Below are 25,899 nucleotides of genomic sequence, written 5' to 3'. Positions count from 1 at the left end.
CTTGCTTACCAGCTACCTCGTTTAACGACCATTTGAAGTTACAGTGGGGTTAAAAAAAAAGGCCTTGTGACCAATCCGGATTTACAACTGTCACAGCCTTCCGCGGTCTTGAGATCGCCATTTGTGTGCTTCACAACTGGCTTGCAACAAGTAGAGTTAACAGGGAAGGCGGAAGTAAAATCGCAAATCACGGTCATAATGGAGTTGTTGGTCCCTAAGTGAGGACTACCTGTACAAACAATAAAAATGAACTTTTCAATAATAAAGGGCAAATTTTGTTGAATGTTTTGGAGCTTTGGATTTATTTTAAACAAGCTGTTTCCTCACCATAATTTTACTCAGCTTCATGCACAGTATTATAATATAAAGATTTTAAAACTATTATCACTTTCAGAAAAAGTACAGACTGATACTAGGATGTATTGGTTGCTGCAAGTTGTATGATACATTAAAAGACTCACTACATAACCATACACTTTGTGCTCTACACCATTTCATATAGAACCTAATTTACATGGGAAATGTTTACTCTAACACAAGTGCCAGTATCTGACTTGCTTTGTAAAGCCCTGGAGATGTGCTGATACAAACACAACCATATACGGTTTTAAACATACTTTACTGCTAGCCAAGTGCAAGGATGTATTCAAGTCCTTATCCGTCAAGGTTAGATCAGCGTTAGCACTGTTCACCAAAAAATCTAAGATATCAAAAAACAAAATATTCCATAACATTACATTCATAATACCAATTCCAGTATCTGCAGACTCTTCAGATGAAGTTCACATAATAAAATTAGTAAGAAAAACAAAACTGTAATAAAAGAGATCTAAGCAAAACTCAATAAAGTAGCAGCATAAACAATGTTTTTTTCCCAGACAAAGGGCTTTTAGTGCTACTATTCAAAAAGCATGGTGCAGTTATTCTACATTTCCCTTTTTAATTGATTTTTTGCAACATGAAAAATGCTGGGATAAATTGTGGGAAAAGATGGTAGGATCACAAATGGAGAATGATATTGTCTGGATCATGTATTGCCACTGAGTTAGAAGGATGAATGGGCCCCAGGTATTGTGAAGAATATGGATGGAGGGTTTTGGTCACTATTTTTTTTTGCTATGGTTATTTGGTACTGTGGTTTTAGTTTTGTAAAACAGTCCAAAGTCATCTGAAATGGACAAATTCAGTCGTGCAAACAATACATTTGTGTTCCATATGTAGTGTTTTCTGAATTGTGAACATTCCTAAGTCTGTATGTTGTTCACATAATTTATATGTGACATAATTTCTTCTAAATTGGTTTTAGAGATAAAATAAATATTGTTAGTATCTCACTGCCACCATTACAAAATAATGAAGAGTTCTCATACTGTTGTTATGACCTATGGGTGATGGATAAATGAATGTGGACTGAATACAAAAGTGAATGGCCAGTATGAAAAAAGTACATTGAGTGGTTTGGCCATATAGAAAAAATTAGTAAGGACTGAATCGCAAAACGAATATCTAAAGAAATAGGGAATGGGATGAAAGGAAGGAGAAAATGGAGGAAGATATGGCTGTGAGTGGAGGAGATCCTAAAGAGAGAGAGAGGACAAGTTTAAAGAACGTGTTTGAACTGATATGTGGGCATGGTAGAAGCAAGGATAGAAAGATATGGAAACGTACAGAGAAATCAAGTTAGTGTAAACTAGATTTATTTAGATTTCATTTTCTTTTCACTTATTTGCTCTCTTCTACTTGCTACTTCTCAATCTTTTTGTGCTTTGCTTACTGTTGCTTATTCTGAAAAGGAATAGCATAATACACGTACCTGTGTGTGTATTCTTTTGAACAGCACATCAGTAAGTTCCTCCTCTATGCTTTATTTACAGAATCAGAATGGTTGTTTGGTTTGTCAGAAGACCTTCCGGTATTTCTTTTTCCTTCCCTATATACTGGTTATCTCCTTTTCTTTTCCTTTCCCTCCAGCTGGCACAGCTCCTCTCCTGTCTTCCTTCCTTTCCTCTTGAAGTTCTCTTAGTCTTCCACTGGCCTGCCCTTCTTCTAAGGAAGTTGCCAGTTAACCCTTTACATGCATTCCACCCAGTAACAAACCACTCTACTGAAAACCTTAGCAAAGAAATGAAGTTTGAAAGATCCTCAGGTGTCATGAAGAGAAGCAATACAGATGGCTTTTTCTTACCCAACAGATATATAATACATTAGGAGAACTATATAATGGCATTAATTTTGTTCAGTTCCTAGTAAGCAGCTCCTTACCTACAGTCCCTACATGCCCTTTTTCAGCAGCGATGGTAAGTGGAGTTTTCCCTGAATTATCTGCAGCATTTACTTGTGCATTGTGACTTAAAAGGAGCTGCAAGCATTCCACATGATCAGCGAAGGCTGCTGCATGAAGTGGAGTTCTAGGAAAAAATGGAACACAGAAACGTTTGGGTATTTGAGTTATTTATTACTAATACCATTGATTTTTATTTATTTCTAATCCATCTCTTAATCTAATATTTCAGGAGAAAATATATTATTATTTAAAATAATAAAATATTATTCAAAGGTCAAACCAAACTCAGCCAGAATAAAAGCCATAATAAAACAAGAATGTTCAATAGCGACACAAATCAGATTCCTTCAAATCCTAAAGAAAATGGATAGGTATCTAATAATTGCTTAAAAGGAGAAGAGCACAAGCCTTATAAAATGAAAGGTGCAGGGCATTCCAAAAGTGAGGAGCCGTAACTGAGAAAGCTTTGTTACAAAATTTCAGTGAAGATTTGTTTATTAAGGCAGTCAACGCTTGGTTTTAGCTGAGTTAGGCACTGATTATCTATGAAATCAGTAACCCCAGCTTTTTAAGAGTTCAGTAGTTGTATTTCAACCCATCAGATGCAATCAATTTCATATCTCTTTGTTAATATGTTTTCTACTACAGAGTAAGGTTACTATGGTAACTAATCATTTTGGCCAGGTGAAGAGGTTGAATTTAATTGTCCTCTTTTCGGATGATAATTTCTGCACCTGGGGGGAAGAACTTGCCTGGACTTGTTTTAGTTTCAGTTTCCCTTCTGTGTAGGCATGTAGAGAGTTAAGCAGCTCTCACTGAGAGCCTGTAAATATGTTTGCTTTCTGTAAATAAAATTATTTTTATAGAAATGCCTGGTGTGTGACTTTTCTGATCTCTCCTGGGCCAAAGGCTTTTCTAGCACTCTGCCAACACTCTTCACTGAAGGAAATATTTTTGACCTGGTGGAAATCTTTAATAGTGGAATGGGGACACCCCTTTCTTTTATTCCCTCTAACAATCCTCTTTGGAGGGTTGGGTGACTCTTAACAATGTTTCTGTAATGGAGGTTGCTGGCAAAGAAAGAGGGGGCCCTCTTCAGGGAGAAAAGCGCACCCGCAGTGTGGAATCCATTGGGCTTCCAGCCAGGACAATAAGAAAAGAACTGCCTTAGTGTTTTGGGGGTTTTCCACTAGAGTTTGCTAGTTCTGTTTCAGTTTAGCTGGATTCTATGAGGCTAGAACAATAAATACTAGAATACAGTTTCTGACTCAGCGTGGTTCTTGCCCTATATCCAGACAGTTTCTCAACCTTGGCAACTTGAAGAGGTATGGACTTCAACTCCCAGAATTCCCCAGCCAGCATGGCTGGGGAATTCTGGGAGTTGAAGTCCACACCTCTTCAAGCTGCCAAGGTCGAGAAACGCTGCTTTAGAACAATGTAAGTGGGGTGCTCAATAGGGAGGAAACATCCTTCAAAATGGTTTTTCTTTCCAGTTTACTGACAGATGAAAGAGGTTTCCTTTAACAGATTAATATCAGTATGATACAAACCACTGTCTCCGTTTTTTTTTAAATGAAAGTAAATAACACTTCATCCAAGTAATTCTTACCTTCCTTTTTCATCTTTACAATTGACAATGCCAGCGCCAAATGCCCCAATGAGTAGTGAAGCACAATTTTCATGATCATTTATTCTGTTAAGGGAAAAAGCATATTGGAATGATACCTTTTCATTTAATGTAATTTATTCCATTAATTTGATAGCATATTTGGACATCCTTTCCCTGGGTTGAATTTCAGTACAGGTTTGCCATTACACCTCAGTCTAGAACTTTGATAGCCTGGATTTATAGCCAGCTCTGTCCATAGCATAGTTTGAAAGATACGATATATAAATCATGGCTGAACTGGTTCATTGACCCTTACATATTCTTCTTCTTAGAACTGTATATAAGTTCACATGGGTGAACAAGGAACCACTAATGCATACACACCATACTCCATCGGTTTTTTCAGAAGTTACGATGAATGCATATGGGATCAGAGGGGGAATCAAAAAACGAAGGAGGCCACATTCCTACTTCCTTCTCTGTACATTCACTTTACACGTATTACATAATTATTTATTTATTCAATTTCTATAGCCGCCCACCTCAGCAAGTGACTCTGAGCAGCTTACAACAATAAAAACTATAAAACAATTAAAACAATTTCAATTAAAACAATATATATATATACATACATACATACATACATACATGGCCACCAAGTAAGCAATGCATGGATGTTAATATAACCAAGAAACAGGGCCATTCACATACTCGGGGCCCCAGGACCTGGCACATAACCAGGTCTTCACAGCCTTATGAAAGGCCAACAGGGTCGGGGACATCCTGATCTCTGCAGGGAGAATATTCCGGAGGGCAGGCGCTACGGTCGAAAAGGCACGCCTTCTAGTCCTCACCAACCGCTGTTCCCTGGCTGACGGGACGCGCAGCATACCCAGCCTACCAGGTCGAACTGGACAGGCAGAAACAATGTATGTTTCCCTTGAGGCAGAGATGGGCAGTGAATAAATTTATAAACAAACAAATAAACAAAGTCCTCCTATGATTTTTAATGGAAATGCATGAAGTGGCTTCCTTAAAAGATGTTCATTTAAAGCAAGGTAACACACGTTTAAAATTTGTTTTTTTATTATAGCTTTCCTAGTCATGTAACTCTGGCAGTGTGGGATGCTGCTCTCATAGCTACTTAGCAGCCGCAACCAAGCCACAAGGGAAGACGCGGAAGCTAAAGACTGAAAAGACTGAGATGCAGATCTGTCCCCATTTTCACTTTGACTATATACGGTATGGTTAAGGACAGTAACGTCCTCAGGCATTGATTAAAGAGAGAGTGGGAGTTCTTAGCACATTATCACTAATCAAACCATGTCATTGCCACTGACTAGGTCTTCTATAATTCCAGTTCTCCCTGGAAGACTCCCACTTAGCAACCATGAGAGTTACTCCAAAACTTTCTGCAATAAACATGTTAATGTGCAAGGCGTCCCAAGACTTCTTCCTGTCTCAGCTGCAGCAGACTAACAGACTACTTCTTCAGAAAGAGGCAGAGGATTGCCACCATGGCACTGGAAGCTAAGCTGATCTGTGCCTGCTTAGTGCTTGGATGAGTGATCATCAGAGAATATAGGACTGTGGGCTAGACTGGAAACTAAAAAATATCCTTGAAGAAAGTAATGGCCAACCATTCTGTATTACAGCCAAAAAATGAGAATAATTATGACCAGGTCTCACTAATGTTCAGTTCAGGTCAAGTTTGCCTTCTGCTTTTATTAAAAACCTCAGAGCACAATTTTAAATCAAAGTTTAAAGTACAGAAAAACTAGCAATCAAAAGTACATACATTATGGTGAAAATGGCTCATTCCTAATTACAGACATTTCCTGAGAAGACTTTTTAATCCCTCATGGCTATGAGTATTGTTGGATTGGAGACTAGTGACATGAAAATAGCATTATCTCAAAAGCTTTATTACTTCTATATACCAGTTTAGCTTGGCACACAGCCTAGGCTATAGGAGGTGAGATTTACTGCTATGTCTACTTACACTGCACAGTGCAATGGAGAAAAAGAGTTTCCATTAAAGTTGCGAAAAGGTCTCTGTTCCAACAGTACCTCTATACAGTTTTCATTTCCTGTAAGAGATCAGATAATGATTTCAAGTCCCAATACAAAAAAGTGCTTTGTACTGTTAAAAGAAATATCCTTTATAGTCTGGTTTGGTATAGATTCTATGAAGATAGCTTATTCAGAGTCAAAATGGTGCCCTCCTACTATTGTTCACTCTGACTAGCAGAAATTTCTCCCAGGTGGTTTGAACTGAAGATCCCAGGCACTGAACCTGAGACACATCTGCAGGCACTGCACATGCTTTATGACTCTGGTTTCTCTCTTTTTTTAAAAATAAAATAATTCTATTCATTTGGTAACATAAAAAAAAATCACTGTGGTTTCTGTTTGGGGGGCCACTGATAAGTTGCCACAACTCTATTCTATTGCTCAATATAAAACACCGGTGTGTTCAAAATATTGCAAAACCTTGGCAGGGAAGGGGAAATCCAGAAACTGGAAGTTCCTACCAAATGAAAAACAGCTCAGAGCTTCAGAGTCTCAGTCTGAAAACTGGACCATTTGCAGTTTGTACTAGAAATTGGGTCAGCTGCCAAATGGAGACAATGTGGATCATAAAGGCATGGCATTGATCTGGGAATGGTGCCAAAGCCCTAGCAATTTACAACAAGGTACAATTATTGTTTTAGAAGCACTGTAATCTCTCTTTGCATCCAATTTCCACACCAAAGTTAAGACCCGATGATAAATATCTGCTTCGCATAAAAGATTACCGTTATAAGAAGCCCAGTGCAATGGTGTATAACTCTGATTATCTTTAAAATTGTAGTCTTCTTCTGAAAGTGCCAACTGCATTAATTCACTCAGCCATGTGGCATGACCACGAGCTGCTGCATAATGTAGAGGTGTTCTGCCCCTGGCGTCCTTACACAGAATTAATACTTCTTGTTCCAACAGCATCTGAATGCATTCTTCATGCCCTGTCATAATCTGTATTTTTTCCCAAAAAAGTTAAAAATTAGATTCATTTTAGTAAAATATTCATTTATTATCTGGATTTATGCCCTGCCTTTCAGCTCATAAAGCTACTCAAGGTAACCAACAATCTTAAATAAATATAAACTGAATTTTTTAGTGACTTAAAAGCCTGTCTGAAATATTAATGATAAAGATTTGGGCTGTTTCTGGAGTAAGACATTGTCTACTTGGACAGTCAATGACAAAGAGATGTTTTAATATCTTGCATATATGGAAACATGGACATTGGATACTGTCTTCTCCAAAATTTTAATGAAAGGAAATCATTTTCACAATGTTCTTTATAAAAATATTCTCACATACTGCATCAAGGATGCTTCCAGACCAAGGGCTCCAAGCACAAATACATTGGGCCACTATTCTTTCCTTGCTAAAAGATATTTCTGTGATAAGGAAAAAAAGACCGGAATGTTGATGGAAAAACAAAAAGATTCAGATGGAAGTTGATAGCCTGGGTATTCTGGGTATATCTGAAATACCATTTTTTAAAACTTTAGAACAAATTTCAAAAGTGTTCCAGGCATGCTGAGAGTAATTACATTTTCAGTGGGCATCCAAAAGAGTCAATCTAAAATGTTTATGGTGATGGTGCATCTTGTACTGCTAGGAAGTATTTTAATTTTTCCCACTCTTGGAAATATAAGAAACTTTTTAAAATTGGGCTACTTGAAAACAACAACAATTAATTAATTAATATGAGGATGAGGCAACTTTGAACAACATGTTCCAAGTATTTCATCATTTAAATTTGAAAAGTAGAGGAACACCCCCAAAGTCGCTAGTTGCCTGGTCATGTTTAGGTAAAAATCAGAAAATTAGATATCTTCAGGGCATCTACTGTACTTATGTCAGTAGGCATACACAATCCTACCACGAACCCAATGAGCTGTGCACAAAGGACTCTTGACAGAAGGCAATGACCTACAAATCCTATGCGTAAAGCTATGAGTAGACCTCCCCCCCCCAAATTGCCTTTCTTCTAATCATCATAAAACCTTAAAGCCTTAATAGGTGATCAAATTTGGGTTGCCAAAATTCTGCCTCTCTATCCAAGAAACAGGATTTTGTACCTGACTTGACTGCATCTCATTAAAGGCAGTCTTATGGTACCTTTCCTAGCTCCAACATATGAGTTGGGAATGGAGCCATTGCTCCTAGAGTTCTGTTAAATGTCTGTGGCACAATTCTACATACCTTGAGACTATCACATCTACATATACTATCTAGATAGTATATCTCCCCTCCAGGGTAGTGCTATATAGCTGTGTACTGCACAGCTTTTGTCATATTTTCTTCTCCAATCAAGTTACACATAATACATAGTACCCATTTATTTATTTATTTAATTTTTATCCCGCCTTTATTATTTTTATAAATGATTCAAGGCGGCGAACATACCTCATACTCCTCCCTCCTCCTATTTTCCCCACAACAGCAACCCTGTGAGGTGAGTTGGGCTGAGAGAGACGGACTGGCCCAAGGTCGCCCAGCCGGCTTTCTTGCCTCCCTTTTAAAACACTGCTTTAAAAAAATTAAGGACTAAGAGACATCTAATAGAGCAGTTTCCAACAAAGGCTACCCAGCAGCTTCTAGGTCACTGTTGCCTCTCCTAAGCAGCTAGCATTCAGAGATTTACATGATACATGTTAGAATCAAAGTCAGGTTCAGTGTTCTGTATTCATGTCTGCCATTATTAGATGTATGTGCAGGAGCAGCAATTGAAAACACATACAGCAGAAACTCAGGATAAAATCAGAAATTACCCCTCGATGTAAAGCAGTGCATCCCAGGATATCAGCTGCATCAACAGATGCCTCTTTTTCAAGTAACAAGGAAACAGCGTCTATGTGCCCATAAGCCACAGCAAGCATCAGTGGAGTTCTAAAAAATGAGAGGCCCACAATTTTCATCATATATTCCTCATCTGTGACTTTATTCAATGTATTATCCAAAAATATTAGCCACTTCTCCAAACATTGCCATATCTATCAGTTACTATCCATGTTGCCAGATGTAGCTAGATTTGATAATATTGGAGGTTCATGAAGCATTAATATTCAATCTTTACCCATAATCTAAAAATGAGCAGCAAAATTTTTATTTCTGATTAGTTGTCTTTACTTAATGCTGCTTCTCCTTCTTAACTGTTTTTGTTTGGGTATTCTTAAGACTAAAATGAGAATGAAAAGGAGTAGAACCTATGATTATGGAAATAAAACAATACGTTAAATTTCTATCTAAAACATGTCTCCCACAGCACTCCCATTAATTACAAAAAATCAAAACAATGCTAGTGGTAACACTATACATAAATAAGATAAATCCATGGTTAATTAGTCTATTGTAGGTTGCTAAGATTTTTATTTGAAATCAGACTGTATGCAAAAGGCTTCCACATTATCATTATATCATTTATTTGTAAGATGTTATGCTTAATTCTTAATCTTATTTTTGAAAAATAAATGTAAAGTTCAATCTATTGAACAGGACAGAATCTAAATAAAAAGGTTTATGTGGAAACATTTTCCGTACCTATTTGGGAATTTGCCCATTTCTAATTTGCCTGTTATTGGAGGAAAAGGACAGACAATGGGCTGTGATATTTCTATTCTGTCCTGTTGCCCATAGCATATGGCTATATTGATGAACCAGTTTCTGGATTCCAGTTCTTTGTCACACTGTAGTATTATCAGAGTCAGTTTATAAAATCCAGAGGAAAAATATTTTTTGCCCTTCAGCAATTCACAGCTGGATCTTCTCAGGGGAAGAGGCAGGGGGAGGCCAGAGAGAAATTCATTGCGTACAGAAAGATGTGCTATTTTTCTATGTGCAGGAAGATTTTTATAGGATATAATCACATATAAAAGAACTGACTCCAAGAAAAGAGATTCAGAGGGAGCTAGAGTAGGCTCACCTTCAAGATCCTAATTCATATTAAAAGGAGACACATTTAGTCCGCATTCCTAAGGAGTCCTTTACTCCAAACTTTTATTCTCACTACCATTTTGTCTAAGATATAAAATAGAGAACTTGGGGATACAGTTACAATAAAAGAAGAACACACATTCATCTGGTATCTAGCATGGGGTAGAATGCTTTCTGTGACAGAAATCTCAGAGAAAAATCTACTGGACATGCATAGACAGTGCAACACCAACTGTAATCTCATTTCTTTAGGATTGCTGCAAATTTGCTTCTTCCACTTCTTGCCTCACACAGGCATAACCATGATTCTTGTCTTTGGTTACCAGTTTCTTAGAGCTGTAACTGTTGTGTCCAACTGCTTTTCTCCTCTCTGCCTCCAATGCTATCAGTCAAAGAACTGACAGCAGTACCATTAATTGGCTAGCCATGGCATTATTCTAATTTGAGGATATTAAATTAACTTCTGAACATCCTTGAATGAGGACAACATGGCCATGTATTGCTATATCTAAATGCTATTGCTTAAAATGTTCCCAAGGTCGCTCAAATTATAAATGTACAATAGCAATTTTAAGATGAAATAAACTTACTGTCCTTTGGCATCCACCACGTCAGGGTTATCTGTTACTTCTAATAAAAGTCGTAGACATGATGTATGCCCATTGATGACTATAAAGGGGAAAGATATAATTTAAATGTTTTGCAAATAAAAGCCTGGAAGGAGTTAAACTTGTATCAAGTAATATTTAGGAGAGAATGTCTATGGCTAATCTATTAAGAAAGAAAAATATCCCTATATATTCACTCCTGAAATTTGTTTTCAAATATAAGAAGTAAATTTAGATACAAATTTTAATTATTTAATTCCTATTAATTAATATTTTAATTATTTAATGCCTATTTTCCAAAAATATTGACTGCCAAGAAGAAGAGCCAAAATACATATTTGCCTTTGAGGGGATGAGAAAATAGGTAGTTGAGAAACAACCTTCAGATTTTTGTATATTTTACCAGTAGAAAAAACACTTTATCTTACATTTTTCAAGATTGTTTTTCAACACTGCTGTAGCACCCAAAGACATAGAACAAGTAACAGCAGCAGCAGGTGACAAAGTCTTGAGCTTCTACTATAAAGAAATCCTATCTAATATAGCCAAATTTTGCCTGCTTCGACTGTTATTGATGGACAATGTAAACACTGTATTCAGCCAACAGAGGTCTCTGTCAGGCCATGCTAAGATAATGCATCATTTCAATACAAAATATTATACTTAGTTTATTTGTTAGCTACTCTAAAACTAATGGAGAAACAGCAATGTATAATCATTTCCAAACCAGAGCACAAGGAAAATTAAATAGATATATCCAATTACAGATGAGTTGATCTAAATTCAAAATGCCTAACAGCAAGCCCAAGCCAGAGGAGAAACAGATTTGCTAGATCTAATCCAGAGAATGCTGAGATCTACTAGCTGGAGTCTGGTACTAGAGGCACAGAATTCTAAACCCAGGAATTTGTTGTAAGCACCAGAACTTGAATGGAACTTCACAGAATAATCCAATCTTAGTTATCCCAAGCTTTCTTAACTTCAGTGATATAATTGAGAAATGTTGGGATAGCATTTGGTTGGACAAAAAGATTATGCACAACTAGGAGTCAGAAGATCTGTAGAGCCAGATCTCATTACTGCTCAACCCTGCAATAAGTCATAGTAATAAGGTTCAAGGACCAAGACTCACTGTAAATATCTAATCAGCACACCATTGTTCTATTTTAAGTAATAAGAAGTTGCACTTTCTTTTCTCTATTTCCTCATTATTGGAGGATTAGCAAAACATGCATTTTGTGCATAGTGCAGATTAACTCATTAGTGAATAAAATTTAGAGATTTTCACTCTAAATATCAATTTCCTTATTCATGAAGAACTTAGTGTATATGGACTAGTAATTTTCTAAAACTGCTATAATTTGATTGTCGCTTCAGCTAGGATTATCATGTAGAACTCCGAGGTCATACAATACACAAAATGACATTAGCACATCAATGGGAACTATATGTAAACCAGAGTTTGCAGTTTTTGCTACAGTTATCTCCCACTGCTAAAGAGGCACGTTTTTCTGTTTAAAAAGGAACCAAACTTACATAGCAGATGGTCCCCATGAGCTTTTCTGCATACCATTCTTTTTCATTGTAGTCAGTGTAACAAAATAATAGCATCTAACATACCTGAGGCATGAAGTGGGGTTCGTTGTGTGATGTTATCTTTCACTGTGACAGAAGCACCCTGATTGATGAGCGCTTCGACACACTCCATGTGTCCTTTAAATGCAGCGAGGTCCAGGGCAGTACGTCCTTTTTCATCCCTAATATCCAGATCTACTAGTGACTGAAGCAGCACCTCCAATGCTTGATGATGACCATTATAGGCCTAGGAAATAAAATCAGATACTTAAGACCAGTGATTTTCAAACACTGAGAATACATCAAGATTTCTCCTGATATAATTACAAACTGAACGTTGAAGAAATCTTATTAGGCTGATGAAACCTATTTCACAATTATTTACCACATCAAAATAAATTATACCTTTCAGGGTTTTTCTCTGAAATTGCATTATTAAAAGATCATTAATACTGGTATGTAAACTAAACCTGTAGGGATTTTATCCTATTAAAAATTAAATGAAAATAGAGTAATAGTTTTTGGAAATAAGTAATATATGCATCCCAATAGAAGAAAAGAATCTGAACTGGGAACAAAAGTTATTTATTTATTTATTATTTTTTAAAAATTGTTTTTATAACCTACACCAATCCAAAAGAATCCTGGGAGGCATACAACATCAAACAAAATGAAAACAGAAAAATGGAATAATAATAATAAATAGTTAAATCCAAATATTATCAACAAGTAAAAATAACCCCAAAAGCAAAGATAAAATCCCAAATAAAAGACAAGATACATGCCACAGTTAGTCAGCTGGGACTGGAAGTATGCTGAAGGAAAAGTTTTGATCAGTTTACATAATCACAGCAAATGGAAGCTGCACATACTTCTGAGGGGAGAGTATTTCATAAAGAGTCCTGTGTGTATTTCTGTACATGTGGTAATGAACATTTGCCCACTATTTTGCAAAAAAACTTCTCAGAAGAGTTTGAGGGGAAGTTAGCAACGGGAAAATTAATTGTAAACAGCATATATAAACAAATGCATTTTAAATCTTCCAGAGTTTCTCAGACTCCACTGAGAGTATTTGATTTGATTTTTATTACTTGACTATTAGGTCTCCAGTTGCTGTAATAAATAGTAAGGACTTCCTTGTGTGACAAATCCCTATTTAGACTTAAGTAAAGTCTTAAGTGACATTTTTGGTTCACATATTACATTGCAATTAATTATGTTACTACACTAGTTACAGGCTTTAACCTTGAATTCCTTTATATGCTTATGCTCCCTAATGTAAGAATATTTTATTAGTACTGTAGTGGTAAGTGCATCAACTCAGCTTATTGAAGTTTCAATGAATAAGAGTTTTCAAACAAATGTTAGCCACATTTGCTTCTCTGTAATTGATATCTGGAGCTGCAGTTGGACTATGTCCTGGAATTAATTCTGAAGTGCACAAAATTGCATTGAATATTAATATAACCTATATGAACAATTTGGACATAATAGAGAAAGAAATCCTCACATGATTCTTGGATCTATTATTCTAGCCAACAGCATAATATCTAGATCAGCCCCAAAACATAGCTTAAATAAATCTGACCTCAACCCTTTCCCCATCTCCAAGAGGAGGCTTCTGTTTTAGAGAGTGCTAGCTTTAGTGCAGTGGCAAAGTTTTAACCTGGGGATTTTTGGCTTTGATCCATGAATTTGGTTAGAGATATCTGGGTATGCCTCAAAGAAAACAAGTCTCATCATAAGTAATAATCAATAAATTTTAGATAAGAAACAGAAGGTCGTGTGATCTTATTAGAACAGTATTTCTCCTAACCTATACTTACAGCTAAATGCAAAGGACTTCTTGCCGCTGTTGAATCTGATTCCTCAAAAATGTTATTTGTTTTTTCCAGAAGCTATAACAAACAAAGAAGTGAAACAATTTATACTTATGGTGAAAAGGTAATGCACATAACACGCACATTTAACACATGTCCTCTGAGTTAACAAGAAACACCAAAATTGGATGGAAAAGGAAGTGATTTTTGTGAATTGTTCTTTTTCCCTAAAACCTTTCCTATCTTCTAATTTGCTCTGAAACACTGGGGACCCTTCAGAATGTCTGGGAAATTGTGCAGGGATTGCAAGGAAGATGATAACAACAACATTTATACTGCACCTTTATTTATACAACTCAAGGCTGCATACAGAATGCTCCCACCTCCTATTTTCTCCACAACAACCACCCTGTGAGGTGGGTGGTCTGAGATTGACTGGCCCAGAATCACCACAGTGGCCTTCATGCCTAAGGGAGGACTAGACCTCACGGTCTCCCAGCACCTTAGACCAAACTGGCTGTCAGTTATCTTAATTACCTTTTGTTCTTTAAATGTCTCACCTCTTTTTCCAAATCACATCAACACCATTCAGTCATGACTTCCTCTGTCTTTCCCCTTCTCTTCACTCATTCAACCCCATCCACATTCATTCTCTCTCTAACCAGAACGTCTCAAATCAGCATGAGGAGGGCTGGGAGATGGTTAAAAGCCCTGGGTTTAGAACAGCTGGGTGTGGTGGTATGGGTGTGTAGGAGAAGCAGAAGACAGAAGGAAGCGAGGGTGAGAGCAGTAGTAAAGGCTTGTGGCAAAGGTAGAGAAGGAGTGAGACTTTGTCCACTTAAAGGAGAACTGGGTTCTAAAGGTAGTAGAATTGTTAGTAGTGTTTAATAGTTATAGTAATATAAATAGTATAGTGATAGAATAGCTTAGTGACCTACATGTATTAGTTAGAATAGACATAGCTAGAGTAGTGATAGACATATAGGTTAGTTGGAAAGAATTGTACTAGTTGGTCACCTAGGTAAGAAAAAAAAAAACACTTTAATACTGTAACTAGTGGTTTTCTAAGTAAAAGAACACCCCCCCCCCAATGTAAAAGGGGTGAACAAAAGGTCTTTGTGTACAATGTCTCACTGGGAATGACTTGGTGAGTCTGAGTAAACAATCCTTGGGTATCAAACGAACCTGTGACAATATGAAGTGTACTGACACATGGAATGATAATTGGACTGAACATTTTGAGTGGAATGCTGACTGTCACTACGGTACACTTCTTTTCAATCTGTGTGAAAGAGACAAGCTGGCACCTTCATCTGAAGGCAGATGCCATTGTCATTTAAACATTCTTTCAATGCATTTCAGTTAAGATCTCAAGAGAAACTTCCTCTGCAGCAGCTGCAATAGATGTTATTAGATTTTGCCATTGCATAGTATGAGTATAGTACTTCAACCGTTTGTTTTCAGTTTCATGAGCTATGACTGTATTAGTCTCAGGCACATAAACTCTAAAAATAAAATGCCTGCTAACCCTGTTCCCTTACTATCTTCGCTGTTCATTCTCCAAAAGGCCTTCTAAATAAAAAATTTATTATTTCTGATTTTTTTACCTTAATTACGGAACATGATCCAATCACCCAAGGATCAACAAGAAAACACTAGAAATCTTTTCTATGCAAAGCTACAAGTTGATTTCAGAATGAAAAAAAGGATTGAAAATAGTTAGAGATGGTCATTTTTCATGAAAAAAAAGATTTGGGAGTATTTTTAAAAATATGGTCAAGCTGTTAATCATAAAGCAGATGAGACAGAGGTAAATAAAAGTTAATTGGTTTACTGCTGAGAATACTGAATTCTGATGTAATGTCAAGCATAAACACAAACTTAAAACAGAGAGCTCTCTAGGTTTTCAGCAGTACACAGCAAGAAAATATGCAGTGACAAATTTACTGAAAAAATTAAGCTTAAAAAAGCACTAATGATTTTCTAGCTCTTAGGTAAAGGTAAAGGTTTCCCTTGACATTAAGTCCAGTTGTGTCCGAGTCTAGGGGACGGTGCTCATCTCCGTTTCAAAGCCGAAGAGCCGGCGTTTGTCTGTAGACACTTCCGTGGTCATGTGGCCAGCATGACTAAACGGAACGCTGTTACCTGCCCGCCGAAGCGGTACCTATTAATCTACTCACATTTGCATGTTTTCGAACTGCTAGGTTGGCAGGAGCTGGGACTAGCAATGGGAGCTCACCCCGTCACACAGATTCGAACCGCCGACCTTCTGATCGGCAAGCTCAGCAGCTCAGCGGTTTAACCCACAGCGCCACCATGTCCACTTTCTAGCTCTTACCAAACTTAATTCTTCATACTAATTGAAGATAAATTACTATGGGAATTTTCTATAATTTTATATGGCACTATAAAAATTGATATCCTAGAAAAATACTTTTACCAAGTTTCTGTATAAATACCTCCAGGCAATAGGATTTGTCAGCCTAAACTGGCTCAACTTTAGTTCATATCTAATTATTGACACATTTGAAAAAGAAATAATGTGCCTTTGGGGAGTACAGTTATGATTCTAACTCCTCCCAGTGTTTGATTTGCAACCATAATCACACAAATTAGGTATCTGAGGTTATGCATATTAAAGCACTGATAAGCTGCCAGATTCAGTTGAGAGGGGCCTCAGGGTTTGATGCTCTCACCCCTTCTGTTTAACATCTATATGAAACAGTTGGGAGAGGTCACCTATTGGTTTAAGGCAAGGTTCCCCAAAATGGTCAATACTGACTCCCAAGGGTTGATGGGGCAATTTGTTGTTGTTGTTGTTTGTGGTACAATTAGTTAAAGTAGTATTTATTAAATTATTTTCATATAAGAAATGTTTGGGGGTAGTTGAACAATCTGAAACTTCATGAAGGGGCTGATGAGCTGAAGATTTTGGGGACCCCTGGTTTAAGGTCTGATACCATCAGTTGATTAGCTGATGATACCTAATTCTATACCTAATTGATGATGATACCTAACTGATGATGCCTAATTGTAGGTTTTGACCCCAGGCCTCCCCTGTCCCAGTGTCTGGAGGCTGCACAAGTCTGGCTGGGAAGAAACTGACTCAGGTTCAACCTTGACATGATCGAGTGTGTGTATTTGGATCCCCCCCAATTCTCCATCTCCAGCCTGGGATGGGACTGTACTTCCCCATTTGAAACTAATGTGCAATCTGGGGATTCACATCTCCTGCTCAAAAAGCAGGTGGCAACTATGGCCAAGAAGGCCTTTGCAGAGATCCATCTTTGCATTTGTTCCTACCTCAGATCCTCCAGATGGTCAAGCGCACCTTTATGATCTCACAATTGGACTACCACAATGCATTCTAAATGGGGTTACCCTGGAAGACCACTCAGAAACTACAGTTAGACCAAAATGCAGTGGTATGGGCAGTAATGGGCGTGCTTTGGAATGCCCATGTGACACCACTGCTCTATGAGCAGAATTGTCTGCTAGTTAGTTTCTGGCTCCGGTTCAAGATGCTGGTTATCACCTAGAAAGCAGTTCATGATATATGACCTGGTTATCTGAGGGACCACCTATTTCCTATAGTTTCTGCCATCTTATAAGATCAAGCAGAGTGGTGCATTTGAGGTCCCTTCAATCAAACAGTCTATGTATTAGGACCTAGGACACATGTCTTCTCTATCGTAGCACCTGCCCTCTGGAACAACTTCCCCTCAGAATTCATATGGCTGCCACCTGATGAAGTTCAAAATGGTGTTGAAAACTTGGTTGTTCCCCCAGGCCTTGGGGTAGAGTGGTGCCATGCTCCTATAGGATTTTATTTGATAAATTTTATCTTATTTCTTCAGGACACACATTATCTTTGTTCCCAAGGTTTTATTGTTTCCTTGCATTTAATGTTTTAGGTCATCCACCAGAGTCTTGTGGAATTGAGTGGCTTCTAAACTGAATGAATAAATAAATAAGTAGCTGGCCCTCATGACAGCAACCTCCTTCTTTCCTCTCTCCTAGGACTGTCTTGTGATTGAAGAAGAATATCATACTAGAACTATGGCATGGTTTTCCATCCTCCATTTACACAGAAGAGTCACTTTTTCTGTAATAGAAACCCAGTTGGTTCCGCTATCACACTGCCACAAAACTGCAATTGAATGCATTTTATCTGCCCTTGTTTAGAGCCAAATAAAGGAAGGAGTGTAAGAGACTGAAAGCTAGGGAGAGGAAAGAGAACAATAATTACTTTCAATGGACAGTTTAAAAAAAGCAAGAAAAACATTTATTTTATCTGCAGGATTTTCAGTTCTCATGAAACTGCTTCAAGAGCTATCCAAGAGCTTTTCACACATCTATTGACAACAATTTACACTTCATGCTTCCCTCTTATATCTTGGACTTACAGCTTACAAAAAGCCAATACTGTCAGCAGTGTTAATCTTATGACTGTGAATGATCACACTTAATATTTCTGACCAGTAAAGGCTCAAAAGAATTAGTACAATCAGGAATGAATTGTTTGTAAAATGAAAATATTTCTAACATAGTAAAAGCAGACTACTGTAATACTCATTTATCCATTAATGCACAGATTTGTCATTCATATATTTTATGGATGGTGACTACAGAAAGAGATGGATAAAATTTAAGCACCTGTGTTATTCCTTTTCATGCTGTGACATTATTTATGACAGCACGACTACTTCTTTTACTATTGGACTGTGACATTTGATAGTTAGGGGCATGCTTATTTTAAAAATAAAGAAGTTGAACCATGATAATAAAAAGGAGCTCCAACTTGTGAAACTACCAAAAGCTATAGGTTTAATAGTTTTAAATATTTTTGTTTTCCTATGGGTCAGCAGCTTATTTCTGAAAAAAATAGTGGCATGACAATTTATAATCCAACTAATCTCACAAACAGCCTCGTACATTGCTATGGGGAAACTAAATAAAGGCAGGTATGAACCTTTTTCATACAGCAACAGTAACAAACTCATCTAACTGCTACTACAGCATGTGGTGGAGCTGCTACTACATCACACAAACCCTGAGACATATAATTTATGACAGGCATTGTTGGAAAAACTAACTTCAATAAGAAAGCCATGTTTGTCTTTTACATGCCCCTTTAAGACAGCAACTCATAATAGTTCAACTTTTCTTGACAAGTTTCAAGCTGAATGGTACCAAGAACTTTCTTGAGAAAGCACTAGCTTACTTTGGCAGCTGGACTATCAATAGTGTTATCAAACTATGTATAGCATATATTGACGAGGGCCATCAAGAAAGTTAGTCCCAAACATTTTCATCCATCACAGCCTCAATACATATCCCAAAGGAAGACTGTTTTGACTGTCGCAAGAGCGTGCCCTTCTCATTTGATCATCACCACATATCCCACAGGCCTCAGCATTTGCAGTCCAAAAGAATTTCACGAGTTGATACTAATTATGCCTGGCTTCTCTGTCAGTGTTGGAGCAGTAAAATAATGAAAATGCTTGTACTTCTCCTGCCCAGCCATATTCCTAATTTACAAATTTAACACTGTCCAATTTCGAAGAATAATGGTAATAGCTCTGCAAAATTAAGAACATGTGTTTGGAAGCCACCTTTGCAACGCAGCATCTCAACAGTGATTAGGACCTACTCACCAGTTCTAGACACTGCCTGTGTCCATAAGCAGCAGCATAGTGCACTGTATTATAGCCATCTCTGTCCTGAATTGAAGGGTTCGCTTCATTTTGAAGAAGAAATTCTAGACATCTGTGGATTATTTAGAAATATAAATCAAAATATTTCCATCCAACTGTGCGTAATGACTAATGCCAAGATTCACTGAAATATTAAAGATATTTAATGCCAGCTTTTGTCTACTTAACAGAATCCTGCACCTATTGAATACTCATTTCACCACATTCACCTGGATTTTGTACAGTGGTAATTAATGACCCCGAAGTTATGTACTTGCTGTAAGGTGCAATTAAAAGCATTATATTCTATGTTTTGTTTCTATGGGAGAATTAGCCACATAATAAATATATGTTTTCTTTCACTGGGGACAGGCCAGTTCCGTTCTGAGTTACATTCTTCTCAGCTGAGGGTTACAACGTGCAGCCAAGAAGAGTTGCCATCTGTACAGCCAAAGACAGTTTTTGTGCTTCAAATAACCACACAGTGATAATGAGAAGTGCTTCTTGTCACAGCTCTTCAATGACTATCTGCTGAAATGTTATTTGCTATGCAGCTATTCAAATTGAAGAAACTATACTGGTTCTTGGATTCTAATACACTTCCCAATATTACTGCAGTTAACTAATTTTTTAATGTTAACTGCTTTTATTATGTTACCTGTTTTTTAAGGAAACTCTTTAAGATAGAGATTTGATACATCACTAGCTACTATGTATATTCTACCACATTGGTTATTGAGATAACAAAAACTACAACAATGAAAGTAATGAAAAAGATACACCAACTCCAGTATCAAGTTTGTGAAGGACAGATCTTCCTTGCAGTATTTATTACAATGCTCTTGACATAAAGACAACAGAACCTATCTTCAAGCCTTATTAAAAAGCTACAGCAGCAGTTAACACACACAAAAAATCTTTAAAAACAGACATACACAGACATAACTAGCTCAACACATGTAGATGGTGATCTACGGATTTCTGGGGGGGAGGGTGTTGCCAGGCAGGAGTATAATGGCCTGAAATTAGGGGATTTTGAATCTATTCCCTTGCCAAAGTCAGATCTGCTCAGATTTTTAGACTTGTACCAATTATTACTCTCTGTAGGGACAGGGAACCTCCTAGAGTTAAGATTATGATCCTGGAAACTAACAGATTCTAGTTGACTCCAGGTAACATAGGGGAAAAATTTTCTGGCATGGACAGCTGACATGTTTGTTTCTGAACCTCTTCTTCTTCGAATTCCTTTGTATGTACCAAGCTGAAATAAGTAGAGAGACATCTGGAGCAAAACTCATCCCAAAGTTTATCCGACGCTATTAAGATCTCATCATTACACTTTTCCTCCACTGCTGTATTCTCTTAGTGATATCCAGTGGAACTTCTCCAAGTGATTTGGAACCTTCTGAGTTCTCATCCAGCAGAAGATAATGAAGAACCTATGGTAGTTTCATGTGACATGCCTCCAAAATCCTTTGAGAGCAAAATTTATTGTAATCATCATGACTTGGATTCTGCAGTTTTGGCAATTAGATCTGTAGACGAGTCCAGGACAGCTTTAAGGCATGACAATGTGATCAAGGAACTTCATAGAGTTCAAACAGGCATCTATTTGCTCAAAACTTGGCTCTCATGGCTTATTCAGGTAATAGAAAGGGAGTGTTGCACTAGATCCCAGTGTTTATACATTTCTCCTTAAAAGCAGGAATGGTCCAATCTTCACTCAAGGAAGCAGGCAAACATCTTTCTGGGAAAGGTGCTTGAGCTGTTGGTATATAATCAGATCCAGACAGTCTTTAACAAAGTTGAGTTTTAACAGAGGTTAGGCCTGGTCTTGGCACTAAAAGTGCTTTGATTAGGTTGTGGGATAATCTTCTCTCTTTAAAAGCAGAGAAATGTGGAGATGCTTCTCCAGGAACTTTCAAAGGTTTCTGATTCTATCAATTGTTTTAGAAAGATTGAGTTAGCTGTATCTCTAGAAAGTGCTGCTGGGAAATTTCTGCTCAAGGCTATAGCATTTAAATGGTTTGGTGCCATGCTGTTCAATGTTTACATTAAACTGCTGGCTGAGATCATATGGGGTTTTTAGTGAAGTGCCATCAATTTATTTATAATACGCAGCTTGGTAGCACCTTTCCATCAGATTCAGGTAATGCTTAATCAGTGTATCGCTCCAGTAATGGAGTTTATTGGATAAAAGCCAGTAAATTTAGGCTCAGCCCAAACAAGACAGATTTTTGTTAGTGGATGGTTAACCAGTTTAGGTGAGTAGGGTTCCGTCAGAATGACTGAAGCAATATCCTACCCTCACATTGCAAGCATTTCTCCTTTTGGCTCTGCGTGCAACGTCATGATGCATGTACTGTATGAAAGGGGCAGTGCTTGTGTCATGATGCTGCTTCTGTCATTTTGCAGAGAGCTATGTAACATTTTAAAATAATTAGGTATGAAATAAACCATACACATAAACATACATCTACATCAATAAACAAGAACTCCATGGTTAGCATTTCATGGTTTCAGATGCCAAATCCAGCAGGACACAGAGAGACAGAGCAAAACTAAGGAATGGACATAACTGCAACCCACAGAAGGAGAAGCACAATGCAGAGACGTGGTCAAAGTGCTGTACTGATACCAGACTTACAATGCAGCTTCTTTTTCCTTCTTTTCATTGGATCTTTCAATTTCTTCAGCATTTTCATGGGAGTTACCCAAAATATTCTTTCTGAATGAAAAAGGCAACTCATTTTGAGATTCTTTGGCATAAACTACTCTTCATCATTTTCACTTCAAACAATAAATACATTTATGAGTGCTACCAGGAAACTTTTTCATGTAAATGTTTGACAGATTGGAAAATGGCAGGAGCCATAAAGAGCTCTCAGAAATGGGAAGTATTTCCAAGGTCCTCATTCTCCACCACAGCATCACATTCAACTACAATATTTTGGAACTGCTGATATTCGTCATTTCAGCTCATCTTTGTTAGATACAGGCCCCTTCACCATATTCCATCCTCCCTCTGATTGGTTCAGCTATATAATTTCACCAGCAAAAGTCTCCATGAAGCTCTCAGGCTCACACTTAACAATATTTGCATGGAGAAAGTAGTGTATCCCATCTAGAAGGAAAGTTCTATTGGATCCTCTACACAAATACTACTTATGTGTTTGTTTATTTATTTATCTATTTATCTATCTATCTATCGAATTTGTCACCGCCCATCTCCTCCCACCAGAGGGACTCTGGGTGATTCACTCCTGCACAATTCTCTCCATTCTACACCCTCCCTAAAAGGCTTCTGCAGTGGCAGAAACTGCAATCATGTCTAATTCAATGTGGGTACAAAATGGATTGGTGTCAGCTGTGACACCAATATCAGAAGAAGATGGAATAATCCAAAACAAGTTGTTGGAATCCTAGGGCATAAAAGTATTGCTTCCATTTTAAAGACATTCTCTCATTGGCAAAAGTATAGGTGAAACACATGGCTAATCAGAACAAGTAAAAATGACAGCCAGACTTTCTTTCTCTCTAAATCCACAGATCATTTCTGATATAAGCACAAACTAAGATCTATAAAATATGTTTCCAATAGCCTGCTGATTCACTGGAGGTGTGAGGCCTACAGCTTCATTATTGCTATCTTAACAATGCATTACATTATTAATTCACCTTGTTGATTATCTTAGCTTGCCCATTATTATAGTCATATTGTTCCTTAATAGAGAAGGCTTTTATGCATCCATTTAACTTGCTACCAACAGATGAGCCAACAGCAGTAAGAAAACATTGCTATATTTTCTCTCAAATGTTTTAACAAAAACACTGCGGGCCATTTAAATTCTTCTGAACTTGTTTTGTTAATTTTTAATTTCAGCTTGGACAAAAAAAAAAGACATACTCAAAATAGCAAAAAAAAATTATAAATGGCCAAACATAGATACACCACATGTGTACACCACCTCCATCACCCATTCACAGTGATGGAGGACAAATATATGCAATTATGGAAATACAGGTAGTATTTTAATTCATGTGTACAACTGTAAAAACAAGTAGAAAATTTGCAATATGTGGGACCAGGCTTTATTTGATTAATGGTTAAAAGCATTATGAATCATTTCACACATCATAATATTACCTTCAAAACAGAACAGAAATAAACATCATGGATATTTGAGACAGCATTTCATTAGATTTCACAGATCCACCCAAAATGATTGGAATATGATATAACATAGAATTCTTAAATTTTGACTGGTTGCATCTCTTGTTAATAAATAGTGTCATTTTCATTACTAAACCAGTTCTTCCTTCTCCCTTAAACATTTAATTAATAAAATATATGTCCCTTCAAGGTCACTGTTTGGAGAACAGTGTAGCTCTTAGAATTACAAAAGCTAATCTTTTTCCTAAATCAATTTTTTTTAATCAAGACAGCTCCAAGGAATATTATGCTAAACTAGATATTTTTGTCTACGCATGGCTTTTTCTTTCAATAATCAAAATTGAGGGGGGAGATCCACTCAGTCATTCATCCTAATTTCCTGTCTTCAGGCACGCACTTTTCCAATAAATCTTTATATCAAGATTTAAACACTTTTCCAATAACCTACTGGAGAAAAGGTCATGAATTTGATGGCACATAGAAGTATGATCCACCAAGGAATTTTTACGATCTTAATGTTTAAGTTACATTGAAATCAACTACCAGTGGGAGAGCTGAACCTAGTTCTTTCTATTTCAACTGTATGGAAATTTGTATCTCTATAGAAACCAGCTATTCTATTATAGTCTTTCCCCAGAGTTGAGGACATTCTTACCTGCTCTCAGAATGGAGGCAAGAGAGCATGAGGTTTATTGTTTTTAAAATATGAATACATTATGAATCTATCCTGTTTCATAAGCACAAATCTTGACTGAGGCCTACAAGCTTTTTTCCAATTTCAGTTTTCCAATTAACGTGTGCATGCGCATACATGTGCGTGTAGATATACATACATGTATGGGTGCATACGCATGCCAGCATCTGTGCATGTTTGGTCAGTGAAGTTCTGCTGAAAAAGGACAGGATTGTTGTTATCATTAAACATCTCCCCTTTTATGGAGGTTGGAGAACAGATGAGCATCAGGAGATAATGCTGGGGACTTGGCTAATAAAACTATGGGAGAATAAAGAACGCATGAGCTATACTACTCACCCACTTACGACAGCAGAGTTGTTCTTTTAACTGAAGCCAAAACCCCTTTCATAATACATTTAGTGTAGATTAGTATTTTTCTTAATGCATATTTAATTAAGGAAAAGTTTAGTTCCTAAGGTCTATTTGATCCATTAACATGGCAAGCCTTTTACATATAACTATAAATCAGATGCGTGTACCAAAAACAGTAAGTTTACAAGGGCAACAGAGGTCGTCTGCAGCTCCCCATATCTGCAAAGGGTGTCAATATATATATTTACTCCTAAATGAACCACACTCTACAATGCATGAATCTTACAAATTTTCTTTCTCTACTTCTCAAATTTTGTCGTAATAGAAAACCATTTCCTCAGAATTTGATGGAATTGTTTCACATATTATTGGATATTTATGTTTCAAGAACCAGTTTATAGAGAAATACTTCATTTAAAGTTACCATTTTAAAGAATATTTTTGCTAGTGACCTTACGTATCAGGTATAAAGAACCACACGAGCATCAAAGCCAGAAGTACTCTGGCACAGTGGAAGACAGCATGCTATAATTTCAACATTCACTCAAAACAAAAGAAAATGGAGAGATATGATTACAGGGATCAGGAGCTTTAAGAATATAAAGAGGATATTTTAATTCCATCATAATGTCATGCTCCTGTCAAACCTTTTGCCATCGCTTGAAACTTAAAATTATCTTATGTCTCCATATGACAAGAGTTTTCTGAATGTCTCCTCTAATTCAGGAAATTTAAGTTATTTTAAGCAAATTGTATTCCAAAAAAGCCTTAAGAATACCACTCAACTGGATTTTTGAGCAACTGGATAATTCTATATGCAAAAAATAATGATTTTTTTTAAAGTAGCTGTCATTTTTGTTGTTCAGTAGTTTTGCTAAAATTTTGGAAGGCAGATGAAATATTTATATGCCATATACAATCATGTGAGAAGCTGTAGCAAGATAAACACATATAAGGGAATAAAATATATAGAAGAAGTTGAAGCTGGCATATTTGCAGAGATCAGCAACCTGAAACAAAACATGCAGTTGCAAAAGTAACTCAATATGCAGGAGGAGGTAGTTACTGAAAGCAATTCTAGTAGCTGATGCAGACAT

The 25,899-nt window shown here is 37.0% G+C and overlaps 1 protein-coding gene across 1 annotated transcript in view; it reads right to left on the bottom strand.

The window, feature by feature from the left end:
- ANKRD44 (ankyrin repeat domain 44) overlaps positions 1-25,899 on the bottom strand; it is a 158,706-nt gene that overhangs the window by 12,822 nt on the left and 119,985 nt on the right. The window contains exons 15-25 of the mRNA XM_063318043.1: positions 22,228-22,308; positions 19,542-19,653; positions 13,891-13,962; positions 12,110-12,311; positions 10,472-10,550; positions 8,720-8,837; positions 6,692-6,908; positions 5,896-5,983; positions 3,894-3,977; positions 2,263-2,408; positions 618-700 (exon numbers count right to left, since the gene is read on the bottom strand). Of these exons, the coding sequence (XP_063174113.1) occupies positions 618-700; positions 2,263-2,408; positions 3,894-3,977; positions 5,896-5,983; positions 6,692-6,908; positions 8,720-8,837; positions 10,472-10,550; positions 12,110-12,311; positions 13,891-13,962; positions 19,542-19,653; positions 22,228-22,308 (1,282 nt within the window). The remainder of the gene's footprint in view (positions 1-617; positions 701-2,262; positions 2,409-3,893; positions 3,978-5,895; positions 5,984-6,691; positions 6,909-8,719; positions 8,838-10,471; positions 10,551-12,109; positions 12,312-13,890; positions 13,963-19,541; positions 19,654-22,227; positions 22,309-25,899) is intronic.

This window comes from Candoia aspera, chromosome 1 (assembly GCF_035149785.1).
Source record: "Candoia aspera isolate rCanAsp1 chromosome 1, rCanAsp1.hap2, whole genome shotgun sequence".
In the NCBI taxonomy this organism is placed as follows: domain Eukaryota; kingdom Metazoa; phylum Chordata; class Lepidosauria; order Squamata; family Boidae; genus Candoia; species Candoia aspera.
The sequence above is the reverse complement of the archived record's forward strand: the minus strand, read 5'-3'. Positions and strand labels throughout refer to the sequence as shown.